This window comes from Pelophylax lessonae (genome assembly GCF_965119305.1).
Source record: "Pelophylax lessonae genome assembly, chromosome: 3".
Classification (NCBI taxonomy): domain Eukaryota; kingdom Metazoa; phylum Chordata; class Amphibia; order Anura; family Ranidae; genus Pelophylax; species Pelophylax lessonae.
The window spans coordinates 89985911-90012071 of NC_138770.1; the positions used below are offsets into that span (position 1 = coordinate 89985911).

Below are 26161 nucleotides of genomic sequence, written 5' to 3' on the forward strand. Positions count from 1 at the left end.
AGATTTTTTGATTTTTACTTTGGATTTCAGATCTGGGGGGTCTAAAAAGTGTACATGTGAAGTTTTAGCTCTGTAGCATGTCCAGAACCAGAAAAAAAAAGATCGTTTGTATTAGAAAACTTTAAGCACAGGAATATGGCTTCTCTGCTGTAACACCTTGCCGGTTTAATAGAAGGCATTTTTTTGGGTTCTTTGCAGTCAGGAAAAACATCTGAACTTGTGTATAGTGGTACTGTGCACAAGTTCAGATGTTTTGCCTGCCTCCAAAACCCCCCAAAAAATGCCAGCAAAAACACACCTGGGCATTTTTTTTTTTTGACGCTAGCGTTTTTTTTGGCATTTTATGGGGTTCTTTTGAGGCAGGCAAAACATCTGAACTTGTGTATAGTGGTGTATATACACACATACATATATTTATATACACACCTAGACATATATAGGTGTGATAGTAGCAGAAATATATGCTTGCGCTAATGAAATCATTTACAGTAATATATTTCTGCTACTATCACACTTATATATATATATATATAATTTTTCAATAAATGACAATTTTTAAGAACTTTTTTTGTGTGATTTTGTGTCTGGGGGGTCTAAAAGGTGTACCAGCTCTGTAGCATGTCCAGAACCAGAAAAAAAGATCATATAGGTGTTAAAGTTAAAGGAGGCTCCCGAACCACATCCCTGTTCTACTGAAAAATTATCTTTTTTTTTTTTCATGGTTCTGGACATTCTACAGAGCTGAAATTTCACATGCACACCTTTTAGACCCCCCAGATACTAAATCCAAAGTAAAAATCAAAAAATCTCTCTTTTTTTTTTTTAATTTTGCAATAATTGGCTTTTTTATCAAAAATGACAATTTTTAAGAACTTTTTTTGTGTGATTAATAGTTAATGGGGCATGACCCAGAACCCTAGGCACTTTTTAGGGGCATTTATTGGGTTTTGGGGCTTCAAAATGGTGTTTTTTGATTACCGATGTTCGGGTCCCATTGATTTCAATGGGGTTCTGAAATCCGGGCCGAACTTTCGGGAAGTTCGGATGTTCTGGCCGAACCGAACTTTTCAAAAGTTCGATCATCCTTACTCTCCAGCCCATGTGAGCTGAATCCCCAGGTGTGATAACTGAAGCAGTGACAACTCCGGCATCTTTGTTTGTGGTTTTTATTATAAATTAAGGGGATGGGAGAAGGGAATGAGTGGGATACTCCTTTTGGCTTGAACTAAGTACAATTGGGACTTCAATCCTGAAAAATGCCCATTGGCGCTCCCTTGATGCTAGCCAGCGACAGCCAACGCTCACTGACTCTGAGAACACTCTTTATAACAGAAGAAGTGTTGAATCCCCGACCTATAGTCCAGTAGATCCATGACTGAGAACTGTAGAACTCCGAATACTTTCCCCCGCCTGGCACAGCTTGAGGTAGTATATTGTAGAACTCCAAATTGCTATCACTGTAGCTGGCACATGCAATACAATTCAGGGCCCAGACTGCAGGTGCCCCCTTTACTACTTGAAGTCTTCAGGGTCCACTGACTATGTACCCCTTCTGTAGCTTCAGGGTCCTCAACCTAGGTACCCCCTTTACAGCTAGCTGACACTGGATCCCAGAACCTCTTCCGGAGTGGTCCCCTGTGACTCTAGGCAGACCCCCAGGGGCAATCCTCAGTACTCACGACCTGTGTAGGCTTTCCTGGGACTGGCCCCTCTCTCTCTCTCCGCAGGCTCTCGGCACACCGGATCCCCTCAGCTCAACTCAGCACTCCCTGGATACTCAGGAGACACCCCGAGATATCCACCTTCCTCAGACAGGAGGAGAGACAGCCACACTCTCTTTCCTGGGACTCTGCTCCCGCCAAAGACACCATGCCACGCACTTCTTCCCCCCAAACTGATACCCACTCCCAGAATCCTTTGCAGCATAATCTGCCTTCTGGGGTAATTGCAAGCTGGGATGTGTCCCTGATTGGGCTTCCCACACTGCCCTATGAGAAGCCTCTCACAGGAGCCAGTGGGGATACTTCTCCCCTCAGCAGGCACATCTGGAAACCCTGATACCCTGGATGGTAAATCACAGCCCTGCTGTTAGGCAGACAAGGCCCACTATAGTTTTACCTAGAACCTATTTGTAGGGTGCTACACCAGCATAAGGATGTTGTGGAACATAGCGTCCTTTTGCACACGGATTGCATTTGTAGCTGTGTAAAGTTTTTTTTTAACCGCTTGCCGACTGCTCACAGTATATTTACTGCGGCAGTCAGCCCCTCACAGGCAAAGTGACGTTAATTAACGTCACTAGCCTGGGAGGGTCTGGGGAGCGAGCGCGCGCCGCCGGAGGCGCCCTCCCGCTCCCGCGCGGTCACAGACCCCCCCCGCGCGTGTGACCGGCGGACCCGTGTGACTCGGCGATCGTCAGGGGAGAGGGAGAAAGTCAGACGGCTTGTGTAAACAAGCCACCTGTGATTCTCCTCGGTGTAAAAACACTGATCACACGGTTCTACTATGTAGAACCGTTGGTCAGTGTCCTTACACCTCAAGTCACAGCCAATCACAGTAAGAATCACGCCCCTAGGAACACACACAGCCCCTCCCTCTCAAATAAAGTTAACTCCTTCGCTACCAGTGTATTTTTACAGTAACAGTGCATATTTATAGCACTGATTACTGTAGAAATGTCACTGGTAACCCCAAAAGTGTCAAAAATGTCAGTCAAGGGTCCAATCTGTCCGCCCCAATGTCACAGTACCGCAAAAAAAAACGCAGATCGCCGCCATTACGCGTTAAAAAAAAAAAACAACAAAAATGATAAAAATCTTTCCCTTTGTTAGTAAACGCGATAACTTTTGCGCAAACCAATAAAAATACGCTTTTTGCGATTTTTTTTACCAAACATATGTAGCATAAAACAAATTGGCTGAAAATGTTAAAAAATTTAGATTTTTACATTTTTTGGGGGATTTTCATACAAAAAAATGTGAAAAATATTGTTATTTTTGCAAAATTTACGCTCTTTTTTTTTTTATAGCGCAAAAAGTAAAAAGCGCACAGGTGATCAAATACCACCAAAAGAAAGCTCTGTCTGTGGGAAAAAAAGGACGTCAAATTTGTTTAGGTACAGCGTCGCACGACCGCGCAATTGTCCGTTAAAGTCACGCAGTGCCGAATCGCAAAATACCCCCTGGTCGTTTAGCAGCCAAATCCTCCGGGGCTTAAGTGGTTAAATGGATCTAAACACAGGTTAAGTGTTGTCTATGGGACAAAGAACGCAGCTACGTAAAGATCCATAAAGCAGCAACATGCTCAAAGCTGTAAAAAAAAAAAAAAAAAAAAAAGTACTTTTGAGCACGTGTGTGTGTATATATGCAAGTAAATATGAGCATAGAAGCGTAAATTGGAGCTCTAACAGCCAGAACGTTTTACGAGCTTGTACGCACATATAAGCGTTGTCTTAGTGACACATAACCTGTATTTTTCACTATGTGTGAATGAGCCCTGACAGACACATACCTTATGGGCTTTATCCTGTAACTTGTTATGCACGTTCATCCTGAAAGCTTGTATTTTCAATAACGTACGTTAGCCATTAAAGGGTATCTAGTCAACTCCAAGCTTTCTGCATTACTTGATTGCTAACACGGAATACGACTTCACTACTGTTAGCTTAGTATTTAAAAAAGTTCTCAAACAGTGACCTCTAGTGTCTTTTTTAAAATTTACAGTTTTGTAGATAGATTTTGAAAAACATAGATATAGAGAGATTGTAAGAGAGAGTTATCAAAAAAGAAACAAGCCATACGCAGACCCTGCATATGTTTACCTAAGGCTGCCCATATATCATACAATCTTCTTGTCCAATTTTCCTTTAGATTTATCAAATCCATATAAAATAAGGTCAAACCTAAACACTTTAAAATTGTATGTCACCGGGCAGGCCGTTGCATTACACAGTTGAAGGACAATCGAAAGGAAATTGAAGAAAATTGTATAATGTATGGTCAGCTCAAAGAGGTTGTAAACACATATTTTTTTTGCAACCGCATACTAGCTCATTATGCAATACTTACCTAAGAACGAGCCCCCGCCGTGCCGCCCGTTTACCTGTATGACGGGCGACATGTCCAGTCGCCCGTCTTCCGGGATAGCGGCATCCGGCCATCTGATTGGCCGGAGCCGCGGTGACATCACTCCCGCACACGCGCGCGGGAGCCGACGGTCACGGCATGGGGCTCTGAAGGAACGGCACCAGCGGCCGTTCCTTCAGAGCGCATGCGCCAGTGATGTCACTGGCTGCATTTAAGGTAAATATCTCCTAAACGGTACATGTTTAGGAGATATTTACAGTACCTATAGGTAAGCCTTATCATAGGCTTACCTACAGGTAAAAGTGTCAGAGGAGGGTTTACTTCCTCTTTAAGTCCCATACCATTTTCCTATACCATGTGATTCCAGCTAGCCAATAAAATATAACAGAATTCACATTTAAAGGGATCCCTGATGCCATCATGTTGTTCTCAGTCTTGTTCTCTTTGTGCATACCTAGGGAACAGAGCTGCCTGCACATACCTGCAGCAGCTCATTAGAGTGATGAGTCAATAGGAATGTATGGATGGGTAGGAGGTAATTGCAAGCTCTGAGACCAATTGGTAGTATCAGATCTTTGCCTTTTAGTACAGCCTGAAATTCAACCAAAAAAGCAGGGTATTTTTGCAGGCATTCAAACCTCTTGGTGCTTTCACTTTATACCATCAGAATTTTGTTTTCAGTAATAGAGTAGGTAAAATCCAGTATTATAAAGAGAAGTGTCTATTATTGCCAGACAGATCAAGCACTGACTTACATTTCACATGTGTGCCCAGTTGCAGTGCCGAGGGGTGCATGAGGGAGGCCATTTTGGATTTGGTATTCACAAATGGGGATTCGGTATATGATGTCATTGTAGGCGAAACCTTGGGATCTAGTGATCACCAGTCAGTGTGGTTTAATATAAGAACTGTGAAAGAATCACACCACACAAAAATTAAAGTTTTAGATTTTAGAAAAACAGACTTTTCAAAAATGAAATTAGTCATAAATGAGTCCTTATCAGACTGGAACGGATTACATGGAGTCCAGGAGAAATGGGACTACTTAAAAGGTGCACTATTGAAGGCAACAGAAAATTGCATTAGACTTGTCAGTAAAAGCAAAAAAAGGAAGAGACCACTGTGGTACTCAGCAGAAGTGGCCCAAATCCTTAAAAATAAAAAGCTAGCATTTTGTAATTATAAAAAAACCCAGAGCAATGAAGATAAGGAAATCTACAAGATTAGGCAGAAAAAGGCCAAGCAAGTTATAAGAACTTCTAAAGCGCAGGCAGAAGAAAAACTAGCTCAGTCTATGAAAAAGGGGGATAAGACATTCTTCAGATATATAAATGAAAAAAGGAAATTAAAACAAGGAATAACTAAATTAAAAACAAAGGACGGAAGGTATGTAGAAGAGAATAAAGGGCTAGCCGACTGCCTTAATGAATACTTCTGTTCAGTTTTTACAGAAGAAAAAGAAGAAGGACCTCCACTTGAAAGGATGACTAATGAATCGTTTGATGCATGTGTCTTTACAGAGGAAGATGTTCTAAGATTGCTGTCTAAAGTGAAGACAAATAAGTCACAGGGTCCTGATGAGATACACCCAAAATTATTAAAAGAGCTTAGTGGTGAGCTGGCAAAACCATTAACAGATTTATTTAACCAATCATTAGTAACAGGAGTCGTCCCGGAAGATTGGAAATTGGCAAATGTCATGCCCATTCACAAAAAAGGTAGTAGGGAGGAATCAAGCAACTATAGACCAGTGAGTCTGACATCAATAGTAGGCAAATTAATGGAAACCCTATTAAAGGATAGAATTGTGGAACATCTTAAATCCCATGGATTGCAAGATGAAAAACAACATGGGTTTACTTCAGGGAGATCATGTCAAACAAATCTTATAGATTTTTTTGACTGGGTGACTAAAATAATAGACGGTGGAGGTGCAGTAGACATTGCATATCTAGATTTTAGTAAGGCTTTTGACACTGTCCCACATAGAAGACTTATCAATAAACTATAGTCATTGAACATGGACTCCCATATTGTTGAGTGGATTAGGCAGTGGCTGAGTGACAGACAACAGAGGGTTGTAGTCAATGGAGAACATTCAGAACAAGGTCATGTTACCAGTGGGGTACCTCAGGGATCTGTACTGGGACCAATTTTGTTTAATATCTTCATAAGTGATATTGCAAAAGGCCTCGATGGTAAGGTTTGTCTTTTTGCTGATGACACAAAGATATGTAACAGGGTTGATGTTCCTGGAGGGAAATGCCAAATGGAAAAGGATTTAGGAAAACTAGAAGAATGGTCAGAACTCTGGCAACTGAAATTTAATGTGGATAAGTGCAAGATAATGCACCTGGGGCGTAAAAACCCAAGGGCAGAATATAGAATATTTGACACAGTCCTGACCTCAGTATCTGAGGAAAGGGATTTAGGAGTAATTATTTCAGAAGACTTAAAGGTGGGAGGACAATGTAATAGAGCAGCACGAAATGCCAGCAGAATGCTTGGATGTATAGGGAGAGGTATAAGCAGTAGAAAGAGGGAAGTGCTTATGCCGCTGTACAGAACACTGGTGAGACCTCACTTGGAGTATTGTGCGCAGTACTGGAGGCCATATCTCCAGAAGGATATAGATACTCTAGAGAGAGTTCAGAGAAGAGCTACTAAACTAGTACATGGATTACAGGAAAAAACTTACCAGGAAAGGTTAAAGGACCTTAACATGTATAGCTTGGAAGAAAGAAGAGACAGAGGGGATATGATAGAAACCTTTAAATACATAAAGGGAATCAACTCGGTAAAGGAGGAGAGCATATTTAAAAGAAGAAATACTACCACAAGAGGACACCATTTTAAACTAGAGGGGCAAAGGTTTAAAAGTAATATGAGGAAGTATTACTTTACTGAGAGAGTAGTGGATGCATGGAATAACCTTCCTGCAGAAGTGGTAGCTGCAAATACAGTGAAGGAGTTTAAGCATGCATGGGATAGGCATAAGGCTATCCTTCATATAAGATAGGGCCAAGGACTATTCATAGGATTCAGATATATTGGGTAGACTAGATGGGCCAAATGGTTCTTATCTGCCGACACATTCTATGTTTCTATGTTTCTATGTTTCTATGCTATAGCACCTCCATAACACCTTCATCCGCTGGGCCCCAGCTAATGACAAGGGAAGGGAAGCATTGCCAGGGTAAGTCACATGTGGATAGTGTAGGGACAGGTCACCCGTCTGACAGGGACAGTGATTAGCACCAGGGAGAGGTTCCAGTCAAGTAGGGAGAGGATATCTCCCCATTTGGGCTCAAACTGGCTAGCCCGCATTCTGCCACCCAAGGCAGACCCTGTCGGCACAACTAAATCTGCTCTGCTACACATTGCTGATATTGCCGTTAGTGTCGCCAGTCGGGCATCTTTCCACCAGGCTTGTTGTGAGTTACTGGATTCTACATTAATACAAGTTCTGTTCCTGCAATCGGACTCTGTGACTGCTCTGCCTTTGCACCACTAGGGAAGGCGTGCTGACGTCACCACTGAGCATCCGGAAGTCGGGCGGCGGCGGCTTTGAAACTTATGACAAGCGCTTATATCCATCGGACAATTGTGAGTGTATTTCTTTGTATTTGACCCATTAAATTGCCAAGATCTTCTGCACTATTGTGGCCCCTTCTTTCTTTGCATATGTATGGTCAATCATTGATTTGGACGAGGTGGCTGGTGTTTTGTGCTTGCTGGACGTGGCGGATCCCTGTATTCAACAGGACCCGGTCAGGAGAGGAGTTTCCATTACAGCTGGCTATCTAGAGAGTATACAATGCTGTTAACCCTTTCCCATCTGGTAAGCGCATACCCCTAGCATGCTTCACTGCGGCTGATAGAAGTGATCTTTGGTGGCGGATTTACCATCTCTACATCTGCACTTTGGAATCTTTTATTCTTGGACTGTCCTACTTTAATGCATATGCTCAATTTGTGTTATTTGCCTGGACTTTATATATGATTTATGAACATTTGAATCATTGCTGATTGATTTTCCAGTGTATCAATTTTGTAGCGCAGCTTTCCATTTACATATCTATCTATAGTGTTTCCCACTACAGCTGCAGCTTTTGTTTGTTTAGCTTAGCGCAGTTATTTACACTCTACATTTGCACCACACTGCACCTTCCCAGAGGCCCTAACGGATGCGTTGGGTTATTGCTGGCCCTAACACATGCTGGGGGTTATTATTGGCCTTGATACCTACTAGGACCATTGGGTGTTATTTTCTTCCCACAGGCTCTTTAATTTTCCTCTAGGCCCTATTTTGTCTAAATAAAGGGGGGAAATGTGGCATACTACAAGCTATACACTGCAAGGCAACATCCACTTTTTGGCCATGGCCATTTTTATATGCCCAAAAGTGCATGGAAGGGACTATGCATCCCACATTAGCCACCCCCCCCCCCCCCGATACTACACACCACACTAAAATTGTCTGGAGCCTCCTCTGTGTGTGCATAATCTGCACATAGCTAACATAGCAACATGAAGAGCCCCCCCCCTCCTTTTTTTTTTCTCTTTTCAATATGCTTATTAAATATAGTAATAAAAAGGACATACAGATAATAAATTAGCCTGCAAGGCCCAAATGTGTAAATGAACAGGTACAATACAAATAATCAAAACCCTTTAGAGTGGTTTGTGCAATTATATGGAGACAGAGAGAGTGTAATTCAAACTAAACGCCTTTTGTTGTAGAAGGCCCAGGAGATCCTGGGCTAGGGGAAGGGAGCATGGCCAGGGAACCTCCAACCCAGTGGGAGTCAGAAACCCCCATGGGATCAAACTGGGGACGTGGAGACTCCATCAAGGGTGTCTGGAGACCCAGAAGGCTCCCCCCCTCCCACCTCCGGCCCTCGTCTAGAGGCACCAGTCTAGCTAAATGTCAAAGCCAGGGCCGCTTGTATCGTACAAGGTCATGTTACCAGTGGGGTACCTCAGGGATCTGTACTGGGACCAATTTTGTTTAATATCTTCATAAGTGATATTGCAAAAGGCCTCGATGGTAAGGTTTGTCTTTTTGCTGATGACACAAAGATATGTAACAGGGTTGATGTTCCTGGAGGGAAATTCCAAATGGAAAAGGATTTAGGAAAACTAGAAGAATGGTCAGAACTCTGGCAACTGAAATTTAATGTGGATAAGTGCAAGATAATGCACCTGGGGCGTAAAAACCCAAGGGCAGAATATAGAATATTTGACACAGTCCTGACCTCAGTATCTGAGGAAAAGGATTTAGGAGTAATTATTTCAGAAGACTTAAAGGTGGGAGGACAATGTAATAGAGCAGCACGAAATGCCAGCAGAATGCTTGGATGTATAGGGAGAGGTATAAGCAGTAGAAAGAGAGAAGTGCTTATGCCGCTGTACAGAACACTGGTGAGACCTCACTTGGAGTATTGTGCGCAGTACTGGAGGCCATATCTCCAGAAGGATATAGATACTCTAGAGAGAGTTCAGAGAAGAGCTACTAAACTAGTACATGGATTGCAGGAAAAAACTTACCAGGAAAGGTTAAAGGTCCTTAACATGTATAGCTTGGAAGAAAGAAGAGACAGAGGGGATATGATAGAAACTTTTAAATACATAAAGGGAATCAACTCGGTAAAGGAGGAGAGCATATTTAAAAGAAGAAAAACTACCACAAGAGGACACAGTTTTAAACTAGAGGGGCAAAGGTTTAAAAGTAATATGAGGAAGTATTACTTTACTGAGAGAGTAGTGGATGCATGGAATAACCTTCCTGCAGAAGTGGTAGCTGCAAATACAGTGAAGGAGTTTAAGCATGCATGGGATAGGCATAAGGCTATCCTTCATATAAGATAGGGCCAGGGACTATTCATAGGATTCAGATATATTGGGCAGACTAGATGGGCCAAATGGTTCTTATCTGCCGACACATTCTATGTTTCTATGTACAGAGAGGGAGAAGAGAATTCAAAGAATCACTCCTGTGTCTAAAAAAGCCTCATGTTTGGCTATCAAAATATAAGAAAATGAGAGGGGGGGGGGGAAAAATTCCCCTTTGAAAACAAGCGTTCAACCTTCTGAGCACTCCATATGAGGAGCAGAAAAAGGATTTCACAATTGGAGGAAAGGAAAAAGAATAAAAGAATAGATGAAGAGTAAAGAGAGAGATGAAAGGGGGGAGAAGCCAACTGGCTTTTAGAGAAAGAAAAGTCAAAGAGCAAGGGGAGGGGAAGTAGGCCTTCCGGGAGGGTCCTTTTGGGGGAATGCCATGCCCGGGTACAGGGGTACTCCAACATAAAGCACCCAAGGTTCCCAGACTGCTTCAAACCTTTGCACTCTATCCTGAAGTTTAGCAACAATTTGTTCCTGGGACATGATCCAGACTTTCTGCTTTGTCGCTGATATTGAGAACGAGGGCTTCTTCCAAGCTCCAGCTATCATAATTTTGGCTCCCAAAAACATAAAGAAGAATATTTTCCCTATTAGGTAGAGATATTTATTTCAATAGCCTCTAATAGGAGGGCAAGACCACCATGTGTGAAACATGGAGCCAACTAGATTACACCCTCTGAAGCACAGGGGAGAAGAATCTGAGTAGATTCTGGCTAATCTGGCGGGGACATAATACCATATAGTGAGTATTTTAACATTCGCTTCTATTAGAGATATGTTCATAATACCTTTGTAGGAGCGTTGGAGTGACTGGAACTACTCGCCTGGGCCCCACTGTATATCCAAATCAGATTACCAGGACTGAGCATAGGATGGTTTATCTGCCTTGTCAGCCAGGGCAGAATAGATAGTAGAGATGCCTCCCCTCTAATCCTTAATTTTGTAACACCATTGTTCATAGGTTGTAAGTTTGGGGGGGTCAGGTTTGTCTACCCAGATTGAGTGTAGGAAGTGCAAAATCTGGGACAGTCTAAATTTCTCAATGGGAGGCATTTTGAGTTTACTTATACAGTAAGAGAAATGGGACCCATTGAGTTAAAGAAGTGTCCTATTCTGAAGAGTCTTTTGTTGAGCCACCAACGAAAGGCTTGTATATTCAAACCCAGGGGAAAGGAAGGGTTATTGAACTAGGTGGGAGAGTGGTTTGGTACTAGAGAGTAAAGAAGCTTGTTTATATAGAGCAGCACACAATGCCAGGGAGTGAGAGAGGGTGGGGGCGAGAACTGTGGGTGTCCGTTTAGGAGAACTCCAGAGCAGAAAGTCTATAGTGTGCAGGGGAACTGCCTGTCTTTCCCTAGTAATCCAATCAGGTTTGGGACCCCTAGAGTATATTGTGGAGATTTGAGCTAACTGTGCAGCCCGATAGTACCACCATAAATTGGGAAGGCCCAGCCCCCTTGACTTTTCAGTTGGTAGAGGACTTCTTTAGGGCAGTGGTAACCTTCCTCCCACTGACAAAGCGGATGCTTTTTGATTGAAATCTGAGAAGTAGCGTTTTCTTTATCGGGATGGGGTGGGACCTAAAGAGGTACAGAAGACATGGTAGAAGTGACATTGCCCACTGTTTTTTTTTTTATTTATTTTTTTATTAAAAATTTTCAAGTTTAACAGAACATAGGACATGAATATGCATGTACAATACACATAATGAAACAACAACTTATGAGAGGGGTCGGGGGCAGGTTGCCCACTGAAAGTGAGCAAGGTAGGGGAACTCGGGGTAAGGGGTGGGACCAAGCTCCAAAACGTAGGATCCACTAGGGGAGGGTCATGTGGGGGTGGCAACTGTGGGAGTTTGATGGTTCGGAAAGATGAAGGTAGCAGGGGGAGAGTCCAAAACATTGGCGGTGTAGTTCGTGAAGACACTCCATTTGGTGTTGAAGGTGTCGGCCGCATGTGGGGCCGCAGAGTCCATGTTGAGGCGATCAATGGAGTGAAGTGTGGTTAGCTCTGACCGAAGCATGGATATATGAGGGGGGGAGGTGGCTATCCATTGTTTTAGTATCAGACGTCTGCCGATGAGCAATGTGGTTAGGATCCAAAGACGAGGTGAGTCGACTGAGGTGCTGGACCATTTCTGTAGACGCTTGTCCCAGTAACCAAAGAGCAATAACATAGGATCTTTTGGTGCAGATACTGTGGTTACCGTTGTTATAAAGGTTAAGACCTGGTCCCAGAATGCAGAGATCGGGGCACAGTCCCAGAATTTGTGGAAGAGTGAGGGGCGCTCCGCGTGACACAAAGTGCATTTGTGGGCATCCGGGACCGATTTGTCTGACAAGAAAGGACTATGTGCCCTATGAAATATTTTAAGTTGAGTCTCTTTCCACACTGAATTGGGGGTAAGATTTAGGGTGGTCCGAAGACCGCTGATTATCTTGGGCAGTGTGTCCTCGCCCGGGAAGTCCTTGAGCCAGTTCGCTGCTGAGGAGGTGAAGGAGGCAGGTGGACAGAGTTGGATAAGCGGTTTATAGATATCCGTGATAGTATACTTGCCAGAGTCCAGTAGGGTGTCAATGAGAGAGAGAGCTTGGTCCTGCTGTCAGGTTTGGTTTGCGTGCCATGGATAAAGTGACGGCATTGTGCCAGGTAAAAAGAGTCCGAGGGTGGCAGGTTGTACGTTTCCGACATTTCAGTACAAGACAGCAAGAGTCCAGTTTGAGGGTCACAAAATTGGTAGAAATTGACCAGTCCCTTTGATTCCCATCCTTTGTAGACCGCATGATCCAGACCGGGGGGAAAAGTGGGGTTCCCTCGAATGGGAAGATGTTTGGAGAAGTACAGGGGTATCTTCAAGAGTTTCCTCACCTCCCTCCACGCAATAACCGTGTCCTGCAGGAGCAGGTTATGGCGCAGTGTGGGTAAAAGATGAGCCCATTTGGCGTGTAGGAGTGAGGTTAGTGTGAAAGGGCTAGACATATGGGACTCTAGCTCAAAATTAGAGAATTGCGAAGTCCGAGATATCCAGTCCAGTGCCACTCTCAATATACAGGACAGGTTACACAAACGAATGCTAGGAAAATTTATACCAGCGTCTCGCCTGGGGAGGCATAGCTTTTTCGAGGAGATGCGGGGTCTTTTCCCTCACCAATGGAACCTGGAAAACGCCCTGGAGAGGTCTTGTACATCCTTATGCTTGATCAATAAAGGAAGAGTCTGAAGAAAATACAGGATGCGGGCAAAACTGACCATTTTGATCAAGTGGCATCTCCCCAAAAGAGACAGCGGCAGGTCCTTCCAGTTTTCCAGTTCCCCCTTCACTTTGGCAAACAGTGGTGGGTAATTGAGGGTATAGATAAATGCGGGGGTCCTGACAATTTTTATACCCAGGTAGGTGATGGAGTGTTTCGCTATTTTAAAGGGGGAGTCTGATTCCCACCTTCGGGCCGTGCCCAACCCCAAGGGGAGAATCTCACTCTTGGAATAATTTATTTTGAGGCCTGAACATTTCCTGAAGGCATTAAACGTGGACACAATCTTGGGAATGTCTGCAGAAGGGCATGAGGTGAAGAGGAGGACGTCATCTGCAAATAAAGAGATCCTCAGGTCTAAGTGACCCAAGCGGATCCCATGTAGGGGGGCAGGGCCAGAGAGATATCTAGATAAAGGTTCCATGGCCAGGTTAAAGAGTAGGGTTGACAGCGGGCAACCTTGGCGGATGCCTTTAAACAGTCTAAAGTCCTCAGTCATAGAACCACCTAAACAGAGTCTGGCCGTCGGGGAAGCGTACATAGAAGTAATCAGGCGGACGAACGGGCCCTGAAATCCCATGGCATCCAAGACTTTACGCAGCCAGACAAAGTTGACATTGTCGAATGCCTTTTCGCCGTCTAAGGTCACAATGGCCAAGTCTTGCGAAGGGTACAGACGTGCTTGTTCCAGTACCAGCAGTACCTTTCGGATGTTCGCCGAGGCCGATCTTCCCTTAGTGAAGCCAGACTGTGCTGGGTGGATCAAGTGTGGCATAATGACCGCCAAACAAGAGGCTACAATTTTTGACAGTATTTTCACATCAAGATTGAGTAACGAGATAGGGCGGTAGGATCCTGGCCCTAGGGGATCCTTAGCTTTTTTTGCAAGTAGCTTAATTATAGCTTGGTTACCCGTTGGGAGGTAAGGCCCGCCGTCCCAAATGTTGGCGTAAACCGCCACCAAAGTGGGGACTAGGCTTGCCGTAATAGATTTGTAAAATTCCCCTGTAAGGCCGTCCGGACCAGGCGATTTATTCGCCGTGAGGTGTTTAATTGTGTGCGTGACCTCCTCCGCCGAGATAGGTGCATTTAACATGTCGAGCTGAGCAGGGGTAATGCGAGGGAGACCCGTGCCTGATAGAAATATCTCGCCCGAGGTGTCATCGACATTCTCTGGGCCATAGAGCGAAGAATAAAAGTCTCTCATAATACATTGTACGCCTTGGGGGGTGGTATCTACTATGCCCGATGGATCCCGCAGGGACCCAATATGTGTGGGTGACGGTCGACCCTTTTTCATTTCGCCAACAGTTTGCCAGCCTTATCGCCGAACCTGTGCAAGGATGCTGCAAAATGCGCCGTGTGTAGACGTTCGACTTTATCGGCCCATTCGTCGAAATTCTTTTTGGCCAAGACCCACATTTCCCTGGTTGACTGGGTATCTGCCAGTAGTAGATTACGATGTGCTTCGCGTAGACGATCACTCGCCGACTTATAGCCGCTCTTCGCGTGTCGTTTGAAAGCCGCCGCATAGAAGATAATACGACCTCTCAGGAAGGCCTTGCCCGCTTCCCAGAATAGATGGGGGGAGGAGACGTGGGACGCATTAGTGTCAACATATTCCTGCCATGCCCGTTCAAGATACCCTTTAAAGTCCGCGTTGTTGGTCAGAAAAGAAGGGAAGCGCCATATTAGGGGGACAGCGGGGGAACCGGTAAGGTCAATAGATAGGGAGAGGGGGGAATGGTCTGATATCGCTATTTCGTGGATCACCGCGTCTTGAGTTACTGGTAGGAGTGAGTCAGAACAAAAGAGATAGTCAATTCTCGTGAAAATTTTGTGGGGGTGGGAATAAAAGGTGTATTCTCTGTCCGTCGGGTGGAAGTGTCGCCAGACATCTGTCAGTGAGAGGGAGTCGGTAAGAGTGGCTAGAGGAGTGGGGGGGACCGCCCGTACTAGACCGCGTATCCGCGAGGGGCTGTGATCTGTCAAGAACCGAGTCCATGACAGCATTGAAGTCGCCCCCCATCAAATGGGGGATAGGAGGGAAAGCCAGGGTTCGGGTAGATAACATCGAGTAGAAGGACTGGTTAAAAACATTGGGAGCGTAAACGTTAGAGATAATGAATTCCTTGCTGTTGATGCGGACGTGGGCCGAGACATATCGGCCTTCCGTGTCCCCATCCACCGCAAGAACTTCTACCGAGAGCCGTTTATGAAACAAAATGAGGACACCTGCCTTACGCCCGAGCGCTGCAGAACCTACCACCTTGCCTACCCAAAGTTTCTCCATGCGAGCCATATCAATTCAGCAGAGGGAAGGTGCGATTCCTGAATAAGAGCGATATCGGCCCGGAGACGTTTAAGATGTCTCAGGACTTTCATTCTCTTAGCCGGGGATCGAAGACCTTTAACATTCCAGGAAATCAGCGTCATAGTTCACCTGAGGGGAATGGATATCCGTCACAGACTGTAGAGTGCCTAACCATTATCAGGGGGATAGCTAGATGTATGTGAATAAATTGAGACCGCCATCTGGTAGGAACGTGTCGCCATATATGCATACAGACCATAAGGAGTTTGACCCCTGGGGAGAAGGACTGGGGAAGGGGGGGGACTGGAAAACTGGGTAGGAAGACACAGGAATAAAACATGAACATGAACATAAACATAGTCGCAAGGACTTCTCTTTTTTCTGCATGCGTATGCGATGGAGCACAGCTCCCCAAGTGCGTCTCCAGATACTGCAAGGGACAAATTTAACCCCGTCAAAGAAAGTGTCCGCAGAGACTTGGGTGATGTCCCGAGACAGAGGGGGGTGCTGGTGGCAAGCTGGATGCGTCGGGTGAGTTTTTTTTATGCCGGTTTGCTGGGGCGCACCGTGGGAGCTGCTTTAGAGCCTGCTACTCCATGCGGCACCGGAACCGGAAGTGTGCCCACTGTTTTAAATCCTCCTCTAGTTTACGGAATATGGGGGGATAATTAACAGAGAACAGTTTGTCAATGTTGTGGGGTAGATTAATTCCCAAATAGGGAATGAAGTCAGAGGACCAGGAGAAGGGGAAGTGGTGCCTCAACTGGTCTACAAGCTGCAGGGGGAACTGAGATATTCAGTGCTACAGACTTGGAGACATTTACTTTTAAGCCCGAGATAGAACGAAAGTCTTGGAGCAGTTGGGGGTGGAGATCAGAGGGGGATGTGATAAAGAGCAGTAGGTCGTCCGCGAACAACGCGCATTTATGTTCCTGGGAACCACACAATAGTCCCTTAATATCAGGGTGCGATCTAATGGCGATTGCTAAGGTTTCTATAGCTTTCACGAAAATGAGAGGAGATAAAGGACAGCCCTGTCTGGTCCATTTTTTGATGTCAAAAGAGTTAGAATAATGACCCATCAAACAGACCTGTGCTTTCGGAGCAGAATAAAGAGACTGAATGATTCCCAAGAATTTAGAGCCGAAGCCCCATCTTCCTAGTATTTCAAAATGGTAGGGGCAAGAGACGGAATCAAAGGCCTTCTGGAGGTCAATGGACTAAAGAAAGCCTTCCTGCGGGGCACCCCCATCCCGATGAGAGTGTAGCAATGAAATTGTATATTTGGCTCGCCTAACTTGGTCTGGACCCTGCCTCCCAGGGATGAAACCCACCTGGTCCTTGTGAATATATTTAGCTATAAAGCTTGACAGTCTCGATGCAAGAATTTTCATCTTAAGTTTAAGGTCGTTATTAATAAGTGATATCGGACGATAGTTACTAACATCACTTACATCTTTCCCAGGTTTGAGAATAACAGAGATATATGCTGAGTTTAAATCACTGTCCAGGGGGTTTCCATCTCCAAGGGAGTTAAAAAAATTGAGCCATATATAGGGGACAAAGAGGGGCCAAAGTTTTTATAATAGGCGACCGAAAAACTGTCAGGTCCAGGCGTGGACCTGGTCTGGAAGATTTAATGGCCTCCAATATCTGTGTGAAAGGTTTATCGAGAAGTTCCCTATGGGTTTGTGTGATATTGGGTAGGGCTATATCCCTAAGGAAGGTCTCCAATTTATGTGGGGCAAGAGAAGATTGCGAGTCATACAAATTAGAATAGAAAGTCTGAAAGGTTTCCATGATATAGATAGTCCTCCGATGAAGTGCAAATTTTTTTGGAAGTATAAAGTTTGCAGTCTAGGGCATAGTTTGCTTGCCAATTTAGAACCTATCTTGTCCTTCTTTGAGTAGAATTTAGCACCAGTCCATCTAATGTGCTTTTCTGCTGCTGTAATCAGAGCTATATATAATTTCATCTTGGCAGAGTCTAGCTAAGCCAGGGTAGAAAGGGTAGGGTTACATTTGTGACATTTGCTCAGATCAAGGAATTCCTCATTTAGTTTCTGGATTTCAGCTCTGCGTTCACGTATCAGTTGAGAAGAAATTTGAATGAGTTTCCCTCTCAGCACTGCTTTGTGGGCTACCCAAAGTGTTTTTGGCGAAATGCTGCTATTATCATTGTCTGTAAAATATTCCTTAAGGGCTTTTTCTAGGATTGTACATTGTATAGGGTTACTCAGGAGGGCCTTATTGAGACGTCATTTGAATGGGCCTTCGTGCCGTAAAGAGCGTTTGATGGAAAGTGTCAGCATGAAGTGGTCTGATAGGGGTGTGTCTCGAATTTTGGATGTTAAGGCTATAGGAATAGAGGAAGATCTAATGAAAATATGGTCTATCCTGGTGTACGTGTGATGTGGGGTTGAGAAGTGTGTGTAATCCCTGACATGGGGGTTTAATTACCTCCAGATATCTATCATGCCAAGGGAGTGAAGAACCTTCATCATTTTTAGGCTTTGTCTGGGGGGGCATTTTGATTTTGGGATCCCCTTGATTTACTGTATCCAATGAGAGTTCAAAGATTATATTGGAGTCACCTCCAAAAATGATGGTGCCCTGTAAATAAGGCTTCAGTGTTTGTGTCCTGGTTTCCAAAAGTCCCACTTGGCCTTTATTTGGGGTGTAATAGGATACAAATGTACAGATCTTTCCATCGATGGTACCCACCACCAACAGGTAATGACCTTCTGGGTCCCTGAGTATTTTGGAAAGGGAGAAATTGAAACATTTGGAAAAGCAAATTGCTACTCCACGTGTCTTGTTTATGGCATTAGCTAGGTAAAATTGGGGGGAGCTCTGGTGAAGGAAGGAGGGATTGTAAGAGATTGTTAAATTTGTTTCTTGTAGGAGAATAACATCTGTCTTTATGGTATGATATAATTGAAACAATTTCTGCCGTTTTACCGGGGGAATTAAGACTGTACATTGTGGGATATAATCTGCACGATCATATTGGAAGGTTTAGAATTTGCCATGGATCTGAGGTTTGGACAACTCAAAATAGAAAAAAATCTCACCCAGTGAAGACAGGTTGCCCTGCCAAGCAGTGCATCCACATCTTTTCCAATGTCTCAATCCTGAGAATTGATGTAGGAGGGGTTCCAGGCAGACCATAGGAAAGAGAGAGGTTAGAGAAAGAAAAAGAAAAGAGGTAGAGACGGGGAAGCAAAAGAATACAAGACAACAATTAGAGAAACAATGAAACCAAAAACCCAGTAACCCACCCAGCTGAGGAAGGGCCCAGCCACTTCCCACCAAAAAACCTGAGAATGGTGATATCCCCGACAAGTGGGGAACATCAATCTGCCACTGAGAGTAAAACATAAATGCATCAGCGGCAGTTGGAGGCGCATTGTATCCACTTCGGTCCACCCACCTAGAGATATAATAGATAACTTCAAATAAACAGAACAATGTTCCTTAAAACATGGAGAGAATAGGGCCTGAACCATTGTTGCCAAGCTGCTCCTGAACCTCTGTCAAGCAATCAGACAGCAAAGGTTTCTTTGTTACCCACCTGGAGCATCAAAGGGGCAAGTGCACAGGGTTATTCATAATATTCCTTAGAGTAATGTATCCAGTGAGTATACATATATTTGTCTTAAAACCTTGAAAATGTTAAGACTAATTAGACTTTGAACTCGTCAAACATTGGGAAATAGAAAGTCTAGTCTTACCAACCCCACTCCCATCTTGGAGGAGTTCCCCAGGAAACAAACAGGCAAACTCATGCTAAAAGCTAGCACAAATCATGGGGAGAGGAAAGCCGTCTGAAAGATCACTTCCAGAAGGTGCAAAACAGGAGGGAGATTGAGAGTCCTTTGACCTCTTCGGTTGTTGTTTCTGCCAAACCGGAGTAAGTGGACTAGTAGGAGAAAGCCTTTTGGAAGATAAGGGACCACTGGCTGTGGAAATAGGAGGGATCCCTTGGATAATCAGCCCCAGGTGTAGGAGGCATTCACCTTCCGAAAATTATGAGAAGCTGTGGGCGTTGTTCTGATACGAGAAGCTTAGGTTAAATGGAAAGGACAAATCTGTATGTTATGTCCTTTTGAGCCAGAACTTAAAGGAGGGGTTTCAGAGAGCGACGTCTTTGTACGGTAAAGGGGGAGAGGTCTGCAAGGACCTGGACCCGATGTCCCTGAATAGTGAGCCCATCTGAATTCCTGGACAATTTCATCACAATTTCATCACCTCTGACAGAGTAAAAGTGGGGTTTAATTATAATGTCTCTCGGTAGACCATCAGATCAATGGTTGCAAGGTTCTGTGCGCTCTGTCCAATTTCAAACTGTATTCTGGGATGTCCGTGATGAAGGAACGAACTGCATGGTTAACTTCTTTCACTGATACAGGAAGTCCTCTAACTCTGAAGTTGTATCGTCTTGAAGGGTTTTCAAGGTCATCTATTTTGGACAATGCAGTTTTCAACTGATCCTGGATATCCTGTATTTTGGAAGGGTTTTGGTTAATTCTGGCAACAGATTGATCAGCCTTTTTTTTTCATGACTTCCATCCGTGATCCCAAATGCTGCAGCTCAGCATGGATGCAGGAGGTAATCTGTGCAGCTGTTTGAGCCAGACCCCTGGACAGCATTGTGGAAAAAGCTGCTCATTCATGGGTGTCAGGATAAGGTCCTCACATGTTCTCCCAATCAGTGATTCAGTAGATGCTGGGGAAGGAACAGCATGGGGCTGGTTACTCACTGTGACATGTACTATAGTAGGTATTGCAGGGTTCAAGTTATCTTGATCAGCTATGTTTTCCTCTGTATCACAGTCTGTGCCTCATGTGGTAGCGGCCACCATCTTGTGTAGAACGGCCAGCCACAGGATGTGGTCCAGCTGACTGGATAGGCTCCTAGCAGAGCCTCCGGACATCAGATTATTCCCTGGGTGTTCCCTGGTCGATCATTGGTGGAACGAGTGCTCTGACTGTGGTATGGATCAGAAGATCGGAGTGGTGCAAAGCTCCAAAGCTAAGCTGCCATTTTGGAGTTCTCCACGTATACGCCTCCTTCATGAAGTGCCCTTTTTGGAGCTGTGATGGTTTGAGAATGTAGTGTCAAAATTTTAGCTTTGGCACGGCCTATAAAGTATCCAATCCATATTTTTTTTATATTATTATTTAAATTAAATTACTTTTATATTTCCTGTATCTTTGGGAAAGCCCCTGAATATAGCCCTTGGCTGTATTCAAGGCCTAGACTTTCTTTCCCCCCCTCCCCCTTTGGCATTAAACCCTATTCTTCACTGGCCACTGAGGCATTTGAAAGTTCAATAATAAGGTGTGGGGCTTAGCATTACGAGGGGGTAGGTTTAGAGCTGACTTTGATGTCATACATAGCCTGGGCCTACATTCCAAGCTACGCTACAAGGCCATAGAAAATTATTTGCAGACTATCACAGGTACTTGCATATTAGTTGTACTTTTACTCTAGCAGCATACAGTATGAAGGCCATGGCAGGTCAGACACAAGACAAAGAAAGGGATAGAATCTTATGTAACAAAACTGAATCAGGACAAGATTAACTGAATGCGATTAACCTGTGGTATTACCCTCTTTCTGAGGATAAATTACAGGTTTTCGCTTTTGGGTTAGGGTTCCGTCCTCAACAGAATATGGGTACATTCAAGATCGTCCAAAATCTCAGTCTGTTTGCCCACAATTTAATGTTAAGAATTTTACATTCTAAGTGTACGTAAAAAAGTGAGGCAGTAGACCTGGCCAATTTCCCAATCTCTCTGCCTCTGAACTTAGGGCCTTAAGGGACTTGTCACTTCTCTTAAAAGCAGATGACACCACCAATTTTGAGTAATCAAATAGATTTGAAGGAAATGTTGGATATGAACAAGGGAGAGACATCCATATCCCACACATTACAGAAAAAGTCACACAAATGTCTACCTTTTATTACTAATCAAAGTATTTCTACTTTTCTCAGTGCAGTAACTAGGAAAATGTAATATTTTAGAATTACAAGGAATACATCTTACAACCTCATTGGGCATCAATTGGTGGCATTGGAGAAATTGATGACAATTTTGGCTATTACTGTAAAATTGTCTGATAAAGGTGTCCATTATTATGGATAATTTACAATATGAACGGATGTGCATGAAAATCTTGAGTAACTCCAATTTGTATCGGTTGATTTCTGCTCCCCTTATCAACAGTTTTAACCCGAAGTTCTATAGATAACTTAAATGCGCCTTTAAACAGGGAACTTTTTAAAAAAACTATCTTGTTCTGACCAAATTTCTGAAGGCTCAGGTACTGTATGCTTTATTTTTACCCAAAGTACATAAGTATGCAGATGGCCCTCTCCGTATGTCCATCATATCATCTTGGAGATTGATTTCTGAAAATCTTAGTTGATTAGTTGATTCCATTCTTAGGCCTTAAGAATCATAAGCCTTCCCTCTCATCTTCAAGACATAATTTATTTTCTTGGGGTCATTGATGATTTGAAAGGAGCTCTGTTAGTCAACATTGATGTAGAGGCCAATGGCTCCTACTCCTGCCAAAAGCCAATCAGGAATGCAAGTCCCCAGAGAGACAAGGCTCTTGTGGACATCGCTGGATGGAGAGGGTTTGGTAAGTATTAGGGGGGTCTGGGGGGCTCCTGCACACAGAAGGTTTTTTACCTTCATGCATAGAATGCATTCAAGTAAAAAAAACGTGTGCCTTTACAACCACTTTAAGTTACTTAACTCTAATTTTTTAAATCTGAAGTTTACCTTGGCTTACCACCCCCAGGATCAGGTATTTAGATGTAGAGGTTTTGGTTCAGACTGATGGACATTTAAGTAGCAATCTTTTTAGGAAGGAAACAGCGGGCAATAATCTATTGCATGCAAAGAGCTTCCATCCGCCTCTCCTGATCAAATCGATCCCGTATGGACAACTTTTACATTTTAAGACTTCAACGCAATTACTCCAAGGATAGAAATTTTCTCCAGTAGGCTGACTTGTTGCGCCAGCATCCACTGGCAAGAAGTTGCAGCCAAAAATGCCTAAAGCAGGCTTTCTGTAAGGCCAGAGGACACTCTAGAAATGAGTTATTTGGGGTGAAACCCAAACATACTGATAAGATGACTAGAATTATTCTGATGTATTGAAAACAACACTCACAAGTAAGAAACATATATTGGTCAAGTATTTGCATCTCCTCTGATCCTACTTTGGGGAGATTTGTTCCAGACAAACCATCCATCACATACCATTGAGCCTCTTCAGTTATAGGTTGTCACACAGTCATTACTGGGGACCTAATAGAAAGTATCCATTCAAAATGGTTGGCACCTTCCATTGTGGGGACTGTAATTATTGCGAATTTGTGAACACCAATAGAAATTGTAGATTACCGAATGGTGACAAATACTATCCACGCCATTTTCCTAACTGTCACACTGAGGATGTCATATACCTGTTATTTCTTAAATGCGGAGGGTTCTGTGTAGGGAAAAACTAAGAGGCAATGATGGAAAAGAATCCATGATCATGTTTATGCTATGAAAACTGGCAACCCATATCTTCCATCTGAGAGATGTATGGCCCAGGGCCACCAATACCATTTTCCATGTATCTCCCTGATTGCTTTAGACTTGGCCAGTTTGTCACAATAAGGCAACTGATTGTGTGGCTTCTGCCGGCACATTCCTTGCTTTTATATATAAGTGACCTCTCCAGTGGCACAGCCATCACTGCTATCCTCCTTCCTCTAGCGGGCTATTTATTTCATCCCCCTTTACCTTTTTTTTTTTCCATTCCCCTCCCCCATTTTTTCTCCCATTTTGGTTTCAAATTATTTCAGCACCCTGGTATCTCTCCCCTCTTTTCCAGTGGCTCTGATGGGAACACACAGATTGGCGTGTTTTTAATTAGTTCTCACAGGCTGTCTTATCACTAATTGTGTGTATTATGCTTCCAACAATTTTGTAATTGGTACTGCAATCATGGTAATATTTAATGCTCATAGGGCACCCATAAGACGCGTATACAAACTTACTGTAATTTATTTATTTATTTTTTTATTCTATTTTTGTATAAAGGTCCAGAATGCTGCTAAGGAAGACCAAGTCTTGAAAGACATATATATATATACATGGAATGAATATGTTGGGATATGTTGTGTCACATGTTGACATACAATGCCAGTAATGCAAGCAATATATGACGTATAACAGTTTAAAGTGTCAGCTGGAGTTTTGAAGACATACGCACCGCGTCCCTTTGATAAATTATCAAGTTTAGAAAAGTATAAAGGGGATTTTTCAGCTGAAAAATAACTAATATATATATAAATATATATATATATATATATATATATATATATATATATATATATATATATATATATATATATATATATATATATATATATATATATTACCGTGCATTTATACGGAGACTTGATTACACACAGGTGGATTCTATTTATCATCATTAGTCATTTCGGTCAACATTGGATCATTCAGAGATCCTCACTGAACTTCTGGAGAGGGTTTGCTGCACTGAAAGTAAAGGGGCAGAATAATTTTGCACGCCCAATTTTTTCAGTTTTTTATTTGTTAACAAAGTTTGAAATATCCAATAAATTTCGTTCCACTTCATGATTGTGTCCCGTTTGTTGTTGATTCTTCACAAAAAATTACAGTTTTATATCTTTATGTTTGAAGCCTGAAATGTGGCAAAAGATTGCAAAGTTCAAGGGGGCCGAATACTTTCGCAAGGCACTATATATATATATATATATATATATATATATATATATATATATACATACAAAAATGATCTTGTATAAAAAACATACAAATTTTATTTTCAAAAAAATATACTATTTGTTATTTAGATAAAAGTAAAATTTGTATTTTTTTTTTTAATATACAAGATCATTTTTGTCTATATATATATACACATATATATGGTTCTTTTGCACCTGAAAAATCCCCTTCTATACCTTTCTAAAATTGACGATGTATAACAGGTTTACAGCCTGTGCATGACTTTTCTATTGCAGGTTCTTTTTTCCCTGTAGGTTCTCTTTAAATCAGAATTGTTTGATGGATGTTATCAAAGCTGCTGCCTTTATATAACGTACGTCTACATGTTTGTTAGAACAACTTACTGCATAGGTGATCTGAACAAGACTCTTTACATTCTTCACAAGGCTGTCCGAGTTTATATGGAAAATTCAAGGAGTTAATATTGCCCCTTTGAAAGAGATAATATCATTTGTTAATCATATTTTTTTTTTTCTTACATTATGCATTGCACACATTTTAGAAATCTATAAATATTGGACGTCTATCTTGCTTGTTTCAGAAATCTGGTTTGCAAGTTTACTTCCATCAATATGCAATATTTTACTGTTACTATAAATGTTTAAAGCTGAACTCTTTAAATAGACTCCTCAAAAAATCACAAGGGTTATACATTTGTTATGTTCATTGAGTGCCGGTTCACACTTCTGCGATGCGGGAGCGCTGCGAATATGCAGCGTGTTCCCGCATCGCATCCGCACATCTGGCAGTTCACGCTGCCATATGCGATACGCAGGGGGTGTCAATTAAAAGTTAACGACACCCCCAGTTGCGATCGCATATCGCAGTGCGATCTGCAAGTACGCACAGAATCGGATCGCACAAGTGTGAACCACTATGCGATCCGATTCTACTGCGGCTCAAAAAAAACCTCATGTGCGTGTTTGGTGCGGATACAGTGCGAATTCAGCTATACAAAGTGTATGGCTGAACTCGCATCCGCACATCAGATCGCATGTAATTAGGAGCAGTGCGATCCGAATTACATGCGATCTCCGCAAACGCGGAAGTTTGAACCGGCACTGAGTGCCTTTGCAAACCCAAATATTACCTTGTAAAAGTAGCAGTGACATCACCACTGTGCTGTACATAGCCTGTGCAGAGAGCAGAGCTGTGGGGTGAACCCAACAACTCCACTCACTACAGGCTGGCTGCAGAAAACTACAGGAGGAGTCGGAGACAAGACCACTCACCCCACACAAAGAGAGACTCAGCACTGACTTGCTATTTAGCATTGTTTTTTTTTTTTTTGCTACAAGACACTTTGTATGTCTTTCCTCCAAAAAAAAAAAAAAAAAAAAAAAAACCCTACCTGGCTGCCCTATTGATCAGTGTTAAAGAACAACAGTATGAGAAGAATCTGCAAATATGGGACCGGTGCTTGTGGATTAGTGGACCGCATGTTGATGTGGAGGGTTACATGAAGGGCTAGCGTCAGGGTTACAGGAAGGATTAGTGTAAGAATTTGTATTGCAGTAAATGTTAGTGCTAATGTTACAGAAAGGGTTAATTTGAAGGTTAGTGTTGCAGGGAGAGTTAGTGTAATGGTTAGTGTAGGGTTAGTTTGAAAGTTTGTGTTGTAGGGAGGGTTAGCGTGATGGTTAGTGTTAGGGTTAATTTGAAAGTTAGTGTTGCAGGGAGAGTTAGTGTGATGGTTAGTGTTAGGGTTAGTTTGAAAGTTAGTGTTGCAGGGAGGGTTAGTGTGATGGTTAGTGTTAGGG

General features: G+C 43.1%; 1 protein-coding gene across 1 annotated transcript in view; it reads right to left on the reverse strand.

Moving 5' to 3' along the window:
• LOC309548878 (cysteine-rich secretory protein 2-like) overlaps positions 1-26161 on the reverse strand; it is a 146564-nt gene that overhangs the window by 13480 nt on the left and 106923 nt on the right. Inside the window, exon 7 of the mRNA XM_082248808.1 lies at positions 24746-24831. Within this exon, the coding sequence (XP_082104934.1) occupies positions 24746-24831 (86 nt within the window). The remainder of the gene's footprint in view (positions 1-24745; positions 24832-26161) is intronic.